Source organism: Herpailurus yagouaroundi, unplaced genomic scaffold, assembly GCF_014898765.1.
Source record: "Herpailurus yagouaroundi ecotype Mexico unplaced genomic scaffold, PumYag 355, whole genome shotgun sequence".
Lineage (NCBI taxonomy): Eukaryota > Metazoa > Chordata > Mammalia > Carnivora > Felidae > Herpailurus > Herpailurus yagouaroundi.
Genome location: NW_024412572.1, coordinates 1,027,812 through 1,040,486, shown reverse-complemented (window position 1 = coordinate 1,040,486; position 12,675 = coordinate 1,027,812). Strand labels below are relative to the sequence as shown.

The 12,675-nt window shown below is 39.5% G+C and overlaps 1 protein-coding gene across 1 annotated transcript in view; it reads right to left on the bottom strand.

The window, feature by feature from the left end:
- Window positions 1-4,719: 4,719 nt before the first annotated feature.
- CLEC4D (C-type lectin domain family 4 member D) overlaps window positions 4,720-12,675 on the bottom strand; it is a 31,484-nt gene continuing 23,528 nt past the window's right edge. The window contains exons 4-8 of the mRNA XM_040462736.1: window positions 12,323-12,412; window positions 9,033-9,137; window positions 7,726-7,877; window positions 6,082-6,197; window positions 4,720-5,799 (exon numbers count right to left, since the gene is read on the bottom strand). Coding sequence (XP_040318670.1) covers window positions 5,649-5,799; window positions 6,082-6,197; window positions 7,726-7,877; window positions 9,033-9,137; window positions 12,323-12,412 — 614 coding nt within the window. The 3' untranslated portion in view covers window positions 4,720-5,648. The remainder of the gene's footprint in view (window positions 5,800-6,081; window positions 6,198-7,725; window positions 7,878-9,032; window positions 9,138-12,322; window positions 12,413-12,675) is intronic.

Genomic DNA, 12,675 nt, shown 5'->3' with positions numbered 1-12,675 from the left:
GAGATCAACTCAATGAACCAATTTATTTTTAAGATATAGACAAACTGTTGACTTTAAAACCTACCTCATTGGACTCACCTCTGTAGAAGCTATCCAATGCTATATTATTAAGTGGATATATATGAACTCTCCAAGAAATATACTAACGACTTTTATAAAATAGATCATAAATTTGCAATGAAGCAGAAACGCCTTTATATTTTCCTATAGGATAGCAAAACATTTCAGAATGCCAAAGGATTTATAATTTCATTCACATCCTGAGAAAAATAGCTCTACTAGGAATAAAACTCAATATAGATATAGAAGATTTCTTTTTTTTTTATTTAAATCCAAGTTAGTTACCATACAGTGTAATAATGATTTCAAAAATAGAATTTAATGATTCATCAGTTACATATAATATCCAGTGCTCATCCCAACAAGTGTCCTCCTTAATGCCCATCACCCACTTAGCCCATCCACCCCCAATACCCCGCCAGCAACCCTCAGTTTGTTCTCTGTATTTAAGAGTCTCTTACGGTTTGACTCCTCTGTTTTTCTGTTATTTTTGCTTCCCTTCCCCTATGGTCATCTGTTTTGTTTCTTAAATGTCACATATGAGTGAAATCATATATTTGTCTTTGACTGACTTATTTCCCTTAGCATAATACACTCTAGTTCCATCCACGCTGTTGCAAATGTCTCCACTGGATAACTGAATCTCACTTGGATTTGTGGCTATTGCTCAGCTAAGGCCAGGGTCCAATAGCTAAATTGTTCTAAGAGAACATTCAGCTTGACAACTTTCTATCTCAAGCCTATCCACTACGTGCATAATATTTTAATCAATGCTGATATGGTTATTCAAGAATATTTAAATATCTTGGTACCTTGAATAACCACACTTCTTGCACACGGCACCACACAAAATTCATACACTGAAATTAATGTGTAATCATTAGATGGAAAATTCAACTGGGTAAGTGAATATAATACGTAGTAAAACCTTGGATTGCGAGTAACTTGTTCTGCAAGTGTTCCGCAAGACGAGCAAACATTTCTAATAAATATTAACTTGATAAAAGAGCAATGTCTTGCAACACAAGTAGTATGTGACACCGAATGTCATATGATCACAACTGAGCCAATGGTTCTTCTCTCTCTCTCTCTCTGGGATTGTGGGTGTTCATCTCCCATGTTCAGATGCTCAGTCTCAGTCTGTGGTGTTTGGCAGAAAAATCAGTGATTTTTCAGAATGTTGGAAGATGCCCACAATAGGCACTAGTGTATTTTTTGTCACTTCAAAGCACCTATGGACAGTCCTCTGATTTTCTATACAAAAGTAAACTTAGGAATGCTTTGCTTCATTCTAGGTCAGGCTGTCTGCCAATATAGACCCTTTCTTCTGCTGCCTTACTGCCAGTTACATTAAATACAGCATGTGACAAGAGTTTATCAATACTGTACCGAAGTCAACATCCGTGCAAGTGTATACAATGGCCCCGATGCAGAAGATTTCACTGAGCCAATAGCAGTGATTCCATTCATGATAGTGAAAGTCACCCTACACAATAACCCTCCTTCTCTTGTCTCCCTCACACCAGCCACGAAGGTTTTCAAAGGTAAGGGCAGGTTAATTTGTTTATTTTTCTTTATATTTTATATTTTCTTTGTTACTTTGTATTATATTACAGTATTGTAATCATTTTTATATGAATAGTTTGGGGTTGTGGGATGAATCATCTGAGTTTCCATGATTTCTTATGGGGAAATTCACTTTGATACACAGTGCTTTGGATTACAAGCATGTTTCTGGAATGAATTATGCTCGCAAACCAAGGTTTATCTATATTAGTTTTCCTTAAAGTGTTCTTTCCTCTTAGATATATGTGACAATATGTAGTTTTGTTGATTTTTAATGTATAAAAGAAATATTTTGTCACTCAAAAGTTATCTCAGATTATGATATACCAATATAATGAAACACTATTTACTTATATGGGGCAAGGTATAAATCATTTTCCAAACTATATTTTTAAGTAAAAAATGCAAGATATTTTCCCCCCAAAACCAAATAATCAATTTAAAAATGGGAAGAATGGGCGCTTGGGTGGCTCAGTCGGATAAGCGTCTGACTTCGGCTCAGGTCATGATCTCATGGTTTGTGGGATTGAGCCCTGCATCAGGCTCTGTGCTGACAGCTCGGAGCCTGAAGCCTGCCTCAGATTCTGTGTCTCCCTCTATCTCTGCCCCTACTCTATTAATGTTGCTCTCTCTCTCTCAAAATAAATAAACATTGAAAATAAAATAAAATAAAAATGGGCAGAAGACATGAACAAACATTTCTCCAAAGGCATCCAGATGGCTAACAGACACGTGAAAAGATGCTCAACATCACTGAGCATCAGGGAAATGCAAATAAAAACCACAATGGGATACCACCTCATACCTGTGAGAATGGCTAAAATTAAAAAACACAAGAAACAAGTGTTGGGGAGAATGTGGAGAAAAAGGAACGCTCCTGTATTCATTAGGGGAAATGGAAACTGGTACAGCCGCTGTGGAAGAAATATGGAGGTTCTTCAAAAAGTTAAAAATAGAACTACCCTACGATCCAGTAATTGCACTATGAGGTATTTACTCCAAGGGTGGAAAAATACTAATTCAAAGGAATAAATGCACCGAATGTATATAGCAGCATTATCTACAATAGCCAAATTACGGAAGCTTAAAGAAGCCGTGTATACACAACAGAATATTATTCCATCATAAAAAAAAAAACAATGAAATCTTGCCATTTGCAACATGGATGGAGCTACAGAGTATAATGCCAAGCGAAATAAGACAGAGAAAGACCAATACCACATGATCTCACTCATAGGTGGAATTTAAGAAACAAAACAAAGGAACAAAGGAAAAAAAGAGAGACAAACCAAGAAATAGACTCTTTAACTATAGAGAACAAACTGATGGTTACCGGAGGGGTGGTGGGTGGGGAAAAGGAGGAAATAGGTAACGGGGATCAAAGAATACACTTGTCATGATGAAAACAAACAAACAAAAACCCCTTAGATTTGTGGGGAAAAAATTGTAAGATGTTTAAGGCAATGTAGATAATGTTGCTATTAGTATAAAAACAGTAGGTTATGTATGTATATATATTTATATAACACATATAAACATACATGGAAATACATATAAGAAACATAATCATATCTACTCTGAAGAGGCATTTAAGGGACTGAAGTTCGGGGTGGAAGATTTAACTGATACTTTTATTTACATTTTTACTGTTTTTACACATTTTACTGTTACTGTGGCAAACACACACACACACACACACACACATATACAGCAAACACAAAACCAATATTTAAATTTTTTTAAGTGTTTCAAATTTCTAAGACTATCACAATGCCCTAAAAAATTTGCATTTATTGGGGCGCCTGGGTGGCGCAGTCGGTTAAGCGTCTGACTTCAACCAGGTCACGATCTCACGGTCCGTGAGTTCGAGCCCCGCGTCGGGCTCTGGGCTGATGGCTCAGAGCCTGGAGCCTGTTTCCGATTCTGTGTCTCCCTCTCTCTCTGCCCCTCGCCCGTTCATGCTCTGTCTCTCTCTGTCCCCAAAATAAAGAAACGTTAAAAAAAAAATTTTTTTTTTAAATTTGCATTTATTTTTATGAAATTACTATCAGGTGTCTTAAAGAAATTATGAGGAATACAAGTGTCATGAGAGTTAGGAATAGATTGAAAGGGCCCGAGGGTGGAAATAGGGAGACCAATCAGAAGGCCATTGCAATAATCCGGGTAAGAACGATGGTCTGTGGTGGTCACCACGGAGGTAATGAAAAATGATCAGACTGCAAGAAAAGAGATTAAGGATATAGATGCCGACACAGATGTATAAAACCACATAGAGATCACATTTTATTGACAACTGAATCTCTACCTATATATGGTAGAGAAAGTGGATGATGTTAACTACACAAAGCCTTTTAGCATATACATAAAATTATTTCCACAAGTTTTGTAGATTTTGTGCTATGTAACTAGTGAATGGCGAACAATTAAAATCATTATCACCCCCATTCAGTTAAAAGTATCAGCTTTAAATGCAGACACACACATACACACACACACACACATACACACAATCAATCAAACACTAATCTTCCTAACGCAGAAAATCACTAAGTAATTTAAAAAATAAAGGCTGTTTTCAAAAATAGCTTTAAGGCAGTCAGGTTAAAAAGCCATTGCTTGGCCTGGATGGCCGAATCAGTTGAGTGGTTGAGCATCTGACTCTTGACTTTGGCTCAGGTCATGATCTCGCGTTTGTGAGATGGAGCCCCATATAGGGCTCTGTGCTGAGAGAACAGACCCCACTTGGGATTCTCTCTCTCTCTCTCTCTCTCTCTCTCCCTCCCTCCCTCTCTGCCCCTCCCCTGCTCATGCTCACTCTTTCTCTCTCTCTCTCTCTCAAAATAAAATCAACTTAAAAAAAAAAGCCACTGCTTGGAATTGTTTAGCTTCGATTCAGGAAACATCAGCAAATTGAGAATTTTAAGAAAGACCACCATATTTTGGATAGCACTGCTCCACAGTTAACACTAGTGATATCACAAAAGTGTCATGTCATGTTGTTAAGACAAGGACTTCCCTTCTAGTTTGAACTCTAGCTTTATAGCTCTAAAAAGACATGCTAACATAAATGGGCTGAAAATATGATTTTTTTTCCTGACTCAAATTGAAAATGTAGAAACACGAATACAATGCTAGAACTTTCATCCATTAGTCAAGAGGCCAAGTCACCCCAGTAACTTTCCTGTAATACCGAAGGCAACACAGTTTGCCGCCCATGAAAAGTAGTTCTGGGCCACAGTCCTGTTTCTCTTCATGAACTAGCAATGTTCCAGGTGAGCTCTTTGCCTTCAGTTCAGTTTCTTCAGCTACAGAGTTGAAGGCAGTTTGGTTAAGGTGGCCTATGAGGGATTTATCCGCTTGAAAAGAAACTAAGTCAGCTTGGGACTCCCTGCTTTGGGAAGACATTTAAGGTAGAGTAAGAAGAAAATGTTTTTAAAGGTAGATAGACTTTCTTTTTTTTCCATCTTGGCAATACTACGATTCAGAACTCCTACACTCCTGTTCAGAAAATATTTTGCTCATGGAATGTCAATCTAATGACTGATACTATTAAAAAGTCTGGGAACGAGACATTGAACAATAAGAATGTTGTTTAAAAACTTCAAAGGGTTTGTCATATTTAAAAAAAAGTGGCATGCCTCTATCAGTTGGAATACCCTGCCTTTGAATTTTAAGAGCTAAGAATTTGAGCAGAGGAGAACAATGACCAAGAGATCACCTCATTTGAGCCATTCTGTTTGACATATAATCAATGCACACCAATCGAAAAGGAAATACTTTGATACACTATCAAGAAAGCAAAGTTCATGAAAATGGATTCTCACAGAAAAGATGATTCTGGCCACCAAACCACACAAAAGCACATTGTCTTGAATGAATAAAACAAAAGTAAGGCCATCGTAACTGAAAAATGTTCTATTTTCTCAGCATGTTTTCTCTGCTCCAATGGTGCAGGTACATTCTGCCCTGGTCTAATTGGTTCCCCTTTTCTGTTGCCATCATAAGGACTCCTTTGGAGGTTTCTAGTTGAATGTTGTTCCAGGTAACTTGCAAATTCTTCTTCTCTCAAAGTTACAAGGAAAGTCATTCCAAGCCCATTTGTCTTGGACATTAACAAGGATAACACAATTTTCATTCTGTTTATAGTTGTTGGGTTCACCCTCATGCCAGAATCTAAAATGAAAAAATATATATGTATATCTTTATATTTGTATTTGTGTGGGTGTGTGTGTGTGTGTAGATCAGAAGACATGTAGAGAAAACGCCTCTGGTGAAAAATTTAGAGCTGCACTCTCTAATAGAAATATAGTCATTTATTAGTAGAGAAGTTGCTCAATACATAACGGTCCTCTCTGAGCAGGCATTTCTATATCGGTATGCCTCGGGGCAAATGAATTCTCCTTGCTATCTTCTTGTCTTTGCCTAGAAAGTTTTCACCCCAGTCAATATACTTACACAATATGTGGGTCAAATGGTGTCTTGTCCACCCAGGACCACTGGCCTTCATGGTCCTCATCTGTAAGTCCCAGGAAATATGAAAACCGTCTATCCAAAAATTGAACAATAAAGTTCTGCATAAAAAGGTAAACTTTTGTAAGTATATTTGCATGTATCATTTAGTAGCTGTTATGTTAGGAAACGTGGGGAAAGGTCAGATGGATTAATACTAGCTAAGCACAGGGGCGCCTGGGTGGCGCAGTCGGTTAAGCGTCCGGCTTCAGCCCGGTCACGATCTCGCGGTCCGGGAGTTCGAGCCCCGCGTCGGGCTCTGGGCTGATGGCTCGGAGCCTGGAGCCTGTTTCCGATTCTGTGTCTCCCTCTCTCTCTGCCCCTCCCCCGTTCATGCTCTGTCTCTCTCTGTCCCAAAAATAAATAAACGTTGAAAAAAAAATTAAAAAAAAAAAAAAAACACTAGCTAAGCACAGAAGCACTGTCATCGGACAGATCTCCTTTCAATCTTGCCTCTGCCATATATCATGTAATGTCATAAGTGCTTATACCCCTCCAAACTCAAGATTTCTCATCTCCCAAAGTGGATGACTTCAAAGAATTACTGTGAAGAGTAAGTGAGGTCATACTTGCAAATCACTTAGCACAATGCTTAGTAGGATCGGATTGTTTTGTAACTTTTGTTTTTAAAATCGTCTCTTCCTCCTAAAAACTGAGGACAAACTGAGGGTTGATGGAGGGTGGGAGGGAGGGGAGGGTGGGTGATGGGTATCGAGGAGGGCACCTTTTGGGATGAGCACTGGGTGTTGTATGGAAACCAATTTGACAATAAATTTCATATATTGAAAAAATAAAAATAAAAAAATAAAATTGTCTCTTCAATGGCTTGCATATTAAATTAAGTTCCATTTTATTCAAAGAGTCAATGAACCTGTAGATTGCAAAGCCATTGGAACAGAATTCTCCAGGAAACCCCCTTCACAAAGAAAAGAGTAGGTTAGGAGTTACGGTACATCTCTGGAAGTATATTCTATGACGAAATAAATTGGTTTTTTAAAAAAAATAACTGAATAAAACTTAAGAATTGTTTTTTATTTAGAATTACAACCAGACAGCGGAATGATTTTTCCTATGCTTTATCCTGAGAAGCTATCTCAGTCATGATTAACCATTCACGTATTCACTTAGTCATGATTAACCATTCACGTATTCACTTACTCACCAAACATGTATCAGGTCCCATCCAGTGTGCCTAGCGCTGCACAAGACTTTGGAGATGCAGAGGTGAGGAAAGCATGGCCCCAGCCCTCTACAAAGTCAGAGTCATTGGAAGAGATGGGGCAGTGAACAGGTAACCTCCCAGTTAACACTAGCGAAGCAAGAGCCATGATCACGCAATACACAAAGTACCACGGAAGTATCTCCAAACGGGAACAGGGAGGATGGAGTAGGGAAGATGGTCAGGGTCACTTTCCGGAGGAAATAATACATGAATCAAATCTGGAGAGAACAGAAGTTGGCCAGATGAAGAAAAATAAGGAAGAAAGAGGAAACAGACAAAGCAAAGGCACAGAGACAGAGCAAAGAAATTCCTGTCTATGCCAAGAGATTCAAACCAGCAGAGAGACTGATGTGAGCCTCCCAACATACCTGCTCAGCTTCTGAGGTGATGGTGACCAGATGAGCCCCCATGTCCGTGCAGTTCCTCTCGCTCTTTGCCCATGTCTTGTTGTCATTCAGAGGTAAATAGCAACTGTCCTGGAAGGATCTCCAACCAGTAGGACAGCAATTCCAGGTGCTTCCTCGTGAGGAAATTGACATGAAAATTACTTACAAGGAGCCTATCATCTGTAACAGATTGCATAACTTTTCTGCTAACTATGCAGTTCACATTTTGGGAAATAATACCATGATTACCAAAATCATCCTATTCCCCTTTTAAAAAAAAAATCCTGAAAACTACATTCTAAATATTCTCTAAACAAAACTGTCTGAATCACATCGTGACTGTGAGAAAATTAGAAGATATTCTCTTAGAAGACATCATCATTTTTCCATGTCCCTACATGTATCTTCTAGAATAAAGCCTTTTGTAGGAAATTATATGTAAAGGGAGCAGAGAACCTACTATAACTGTCAAGCATTTCCCCATTTTCCCAGATGAGATTTTACAAATTCTAGAATGATAAAAGAGATAAAGTCCCTTCAGCAAAGCTGTATATTCTAGAAGGAAACGGTCCTTAAGATATGTCTGAATCAAAAGAAAATGGAATTAAGTTAATGTTATGTTTTGGATGCCAAAAATGGACCCTAAATGTATTGTTATATTCTTCAGTTATTCAACTGACTACAGTCGTGAGAAATCTGTTTCTATTTATTGATGTTCATTCTTGCACCAGATGCTCATGTTTTTTAATCTCTCCTGGTTTATTACTGATTCCTTTAAATCCGATTATGAGGGGCGCCAGGGTGGCTCAGTCAGATGAGCGTCTGACTTCAGCTCAGGTCATGATCTCACCACTTGTGAGTTCAAGCCCCACATCGGGCTCTGTGCTGACAGCTCAGAGCCTGGAGCCTGCTTCAGATTCTGTGTCTCTGTCTCTGTCTGCTCCTCCCCCCTCCTCCCTTTTATTTATAAATTTTTTTAATGTTTATTTATTTTTGAGACAGAGAGAGACAGAGCAAGAATGGGGGAGGGGCAGAGAGAGAGGGAGACACAGAATCTGAAGCAGGCTCCAGGCTCTGAGCTGTCAGCACAGAGCCCGACACGGGGCTCGAACCCACGGACCTCGAGATCGTGACCTGAGCCGAAGTCGGCTGCTCAACCGACCGAGCCACCCAGGCGCCCCTCCCCCTTATTTATAAAATAAACATTAAAAAAAATTTAAATCAGATTATGAACCTGAATAGAAATGGAAGTAAGACAGAAATTCTCCTATGTCCTTTGCTCTCTGTACCTTTCAGTTTTGATTCCTCTTTGGTGCATGTTATCTTCCTGTAATACTCTGGTAACTTGAACATTCCCATGCGTCTCCTGCAGTGTAGAAAGCTGTAATGAGTCACTGTCAAGGGGGAAAACAAGTTAGTTTTCTTTTCCTGTAAAACCACTGAAGTAGGGAAATGGGGCTGGTCACTCTGACCTTTCTTTTCCCCTAAGAGTTAAGGTAACTATCCCTTTTCTTACTAGGCAGCTCCTTTGTTCCAGCTCTGGGTGAACTGGTTGAAAGGAGTTGCAAAAAAAACATTTTTTTTAATTTTTTTTTAATGTTTATCTATTTTTGAGACAGAGAGAGACAGAGCATGAACGGGGGAGGGTCAGAGAGAGAGGGAGACACAGAATCCGAAGCAGGCTCCAGGCTCTGAGCTGTCGGCACAGAGCCCAACGCGGGGCTCGAACTCACGGACCGTGAGATCATGACCTGAGCTGAAGTCGGACGCTTAACCGACTGAGCCACCCAGGCGCCCCTAAAATTATTTTTTTTATTAGCACATTATCCATTCTGTGCTTTATGGCAGTAGTCCTGCAAGCCTCTGTTTTTTCTCACAACCTGTGTTAGGACGGAGATATTTAGTAAACACAGGGATCATCCTGCTAAGATTTATGAGTCACATCCCACATACAACCACTTTCAGTCTCTTAAAGGTAACTATGCCACTTTTAAAGTAATCGCCTTGTACTTTGCCTCACAATCGTACCCCTTAATGACATATCCCTAAACCATACAGATTAGATTTGCCTGGTTTTGAGCTTTATATAAATCAAATCCTAAAATATGCATTCTTTTCCTTCGGCCATTCGCTCAGTGTTAACTTCTGAAATTTGTCCATATTGCTGCACACAACTATAATCGATTAATTTTGACTGCTATAAAGTGATCTGTTGTCTTAATGCGCTAAAATATATTTAGATATTCGTCTTCTGGTAAATATTTGCATCGCTTCCCGTGTTGACTCCTGTGAACTGTACGTACCACTTGGAGAGTTTTTGACCATGTATCCTAGAGCACATAAGCATGTCTTTCTGTAGGATGCTACATGCCTAGGAGCAGAATTGCTGGTAATAGGATACGCATATTGCCAACTATGATACTGGCAGACTTTTCCAAAGTGGTTGTACTGTTCTACACTCCCACTAGCAGCAATTCATTGGAGGTCCAGTCCCTCCACACCATCAATAGTCAATAGTGCCAGACCTTTCCATTGTTGCCATCCTGTTATATTTGCAAAGGTACCTCACTGTGAGTTGAATTTGCATTTCCCCCCAAACTTGACCTTTTTTATGTGTTCATTACACATTTCAGGCTTTCTTTTCTACAACGGCTATTCGAAATTTTGCCTATTTTTCTGCTGTATTGTCAGTATTTTTTCCTATTGGGTTGAAAGGATTGTTTATATATACTGTCCACTAAATTTTTTTATCCATTTTTTTTATACATTAAAAACACCGTCTCCAATGGCTGTTTTATTTCTTGGTGTTTTCGTTGTAGAGTAATTTTTACTTTAATATAGTCTAATTGGTCAACAGTTTCTTCACTGGCTAGCACACTTTATGACTTGTTCAAGAAATTATTCCCGGTCTTGCCGCGCCTGGGTGGCTCAGTCAGTTGAGCGTCCCACTTCAGCTCGGGTCATGATCTCACAGTCTGCGAGTTCGAGCCCCGGGTCGGGCTCTGTGCTGACAGCTCAGAGCCCGGGGTCTGCTTCAGATTCTGTGTCTCCCTCTCTCTCTGACCCTCCCCCGTTCATGCTCTGTCTCTCTTTGTCTCAAAAATAAATAAACGTTAAGAAAAATTTAAAAAAAAAAAGAAATTATTCCTGGCCTTGAGGATATGAACATATTCTCCATGTATCTTCTAAATTTTTTTTTTCAACGTTTATTTATTTTTGGGACAGAGAGAGACAGAGCATGAACGGGGGAGGGGCAGAGAGAGAGGGAGACACAGAATCGGAAACAGGTTCCAGGCTCTGAGCTATCAGCCCAGAGCCTGACGCGGGGCTTGAACTCACGGACCGCGAGATCGTGACCTGGCTGAAGTCGGACGCTTAACTGACTGCGCCACCCAGGCGCCCCTCCATGTATCTTCTAAAAAGGATTATCAATTTGCTTTTCACATTTTGGCCAATAATCCACCTTGCGTTGGTTTTGTACAAGGTATAAAACAGGAGACTGATTTCATTTTTTGAATAAGGATGATCAATGGTCCTCTAGCACATTAACTGAACAAATCTGTCCTTTCCCTATAACGGCAATATCCCCTTTTGTTTTATATAGAGATTCATATAGGCAGGATCTGTAACTAAGCTCTCTTTATCTTTCCTCTGGTCTATTCATCCATACTTGCACCTATGCTATATTAGTGTAATTATAATAACTTTACACATGGTCTTGCTATTAGAACAAATCTTTCATTGTTCTTCGTTTCAAAGAGGCACCTGGGTGGCTCAGTCGGTTAAGCGACAGACTTCAGCTCAGGTCATGATCTCACGGTTCATGAGTTCGAGCCCCACGTTGGGCTCCGTGCTGACAGCTCGGAGCCTGGAGCCTGCTTTGGATTCTGCGTCTCCAACTCTCTGCCCCTCCCTTGTTCATGCCCTCTCTCTCTCATAAATAAATAAACATCAAAAAATTAAAAAAAAAAAAAAAAAAAAGCCAGACTATGGTCCATCAGAAAGTTGGGTTTTTGCTGGTTACTCTTTACTGACAACATGCAGCCCTTAGTAATCTCAGTAAAAATGGGGAATGATTTACTATAGTCACCACCCTTCATACGTATAGAAAAGGGACTCTAACGTCCATATTTTGTTCCCTTACACAAGACAGCACCATCAAGAATAGAAGGTTAAGTACAGAGCTCTGGATTTTATTTTATTTTTTTTTAATTTTTTTTTCAAAGTTTTTTATTTTATTTTTGGGACAGAGAGAGACAGAGCATGAACGGGGGAGGGGCAGAGAGAGAGGGAGACACAGAATTGGAAGCAGGCTCCAGGCTCCGAGCCATCAGCCCAGAGCCCGACGCGGGGCTCGAACTCTCGGACCGCGAGATCGTGACCCGGCTGAAGTTGGACGCTTAACCGACTGCGCCACCCAGGCGCCCCCAGAGCTCTGGATTTTAAATTCAAGACCTTGAAAAACATTATGAATTGAAATGTTGGAGGAAAATCAAGATAACAAAAGGCTTAGAGCAACTTGGTGAAGTTTAGTTGAGAAAATAATTCACAAAGAGTTCCAATTTTGGTAATAACTTACCCAAACAATTTGCAATAAAACAAGCACTGAGGAGTGAGATGAAAAAAATAGCAATGGCCCAAGGGATCAGGTGGGAAGGCTGGCCTTCTTCTACAGGGACAAAAAGAAAGATAAATAGATTCTTCTCAGTCACAAGAACTAAGAACTAAGGAAACTACTCTACTGAGGAGCAAGCTAAACATGAGATCATCCAAACTATTTTAGATCTAGCAGAGAGCTTAAAGATTTCCTCCTGAATAAGTCAGTCTTAAAGCTTACTGATACACACATACATGCATAAAAATACATTTTTTTTTTGAATAGGAAGGGCTTTTTTTTTTTTTTAATTTTTTTTTTTCAACGTTTATTTATTT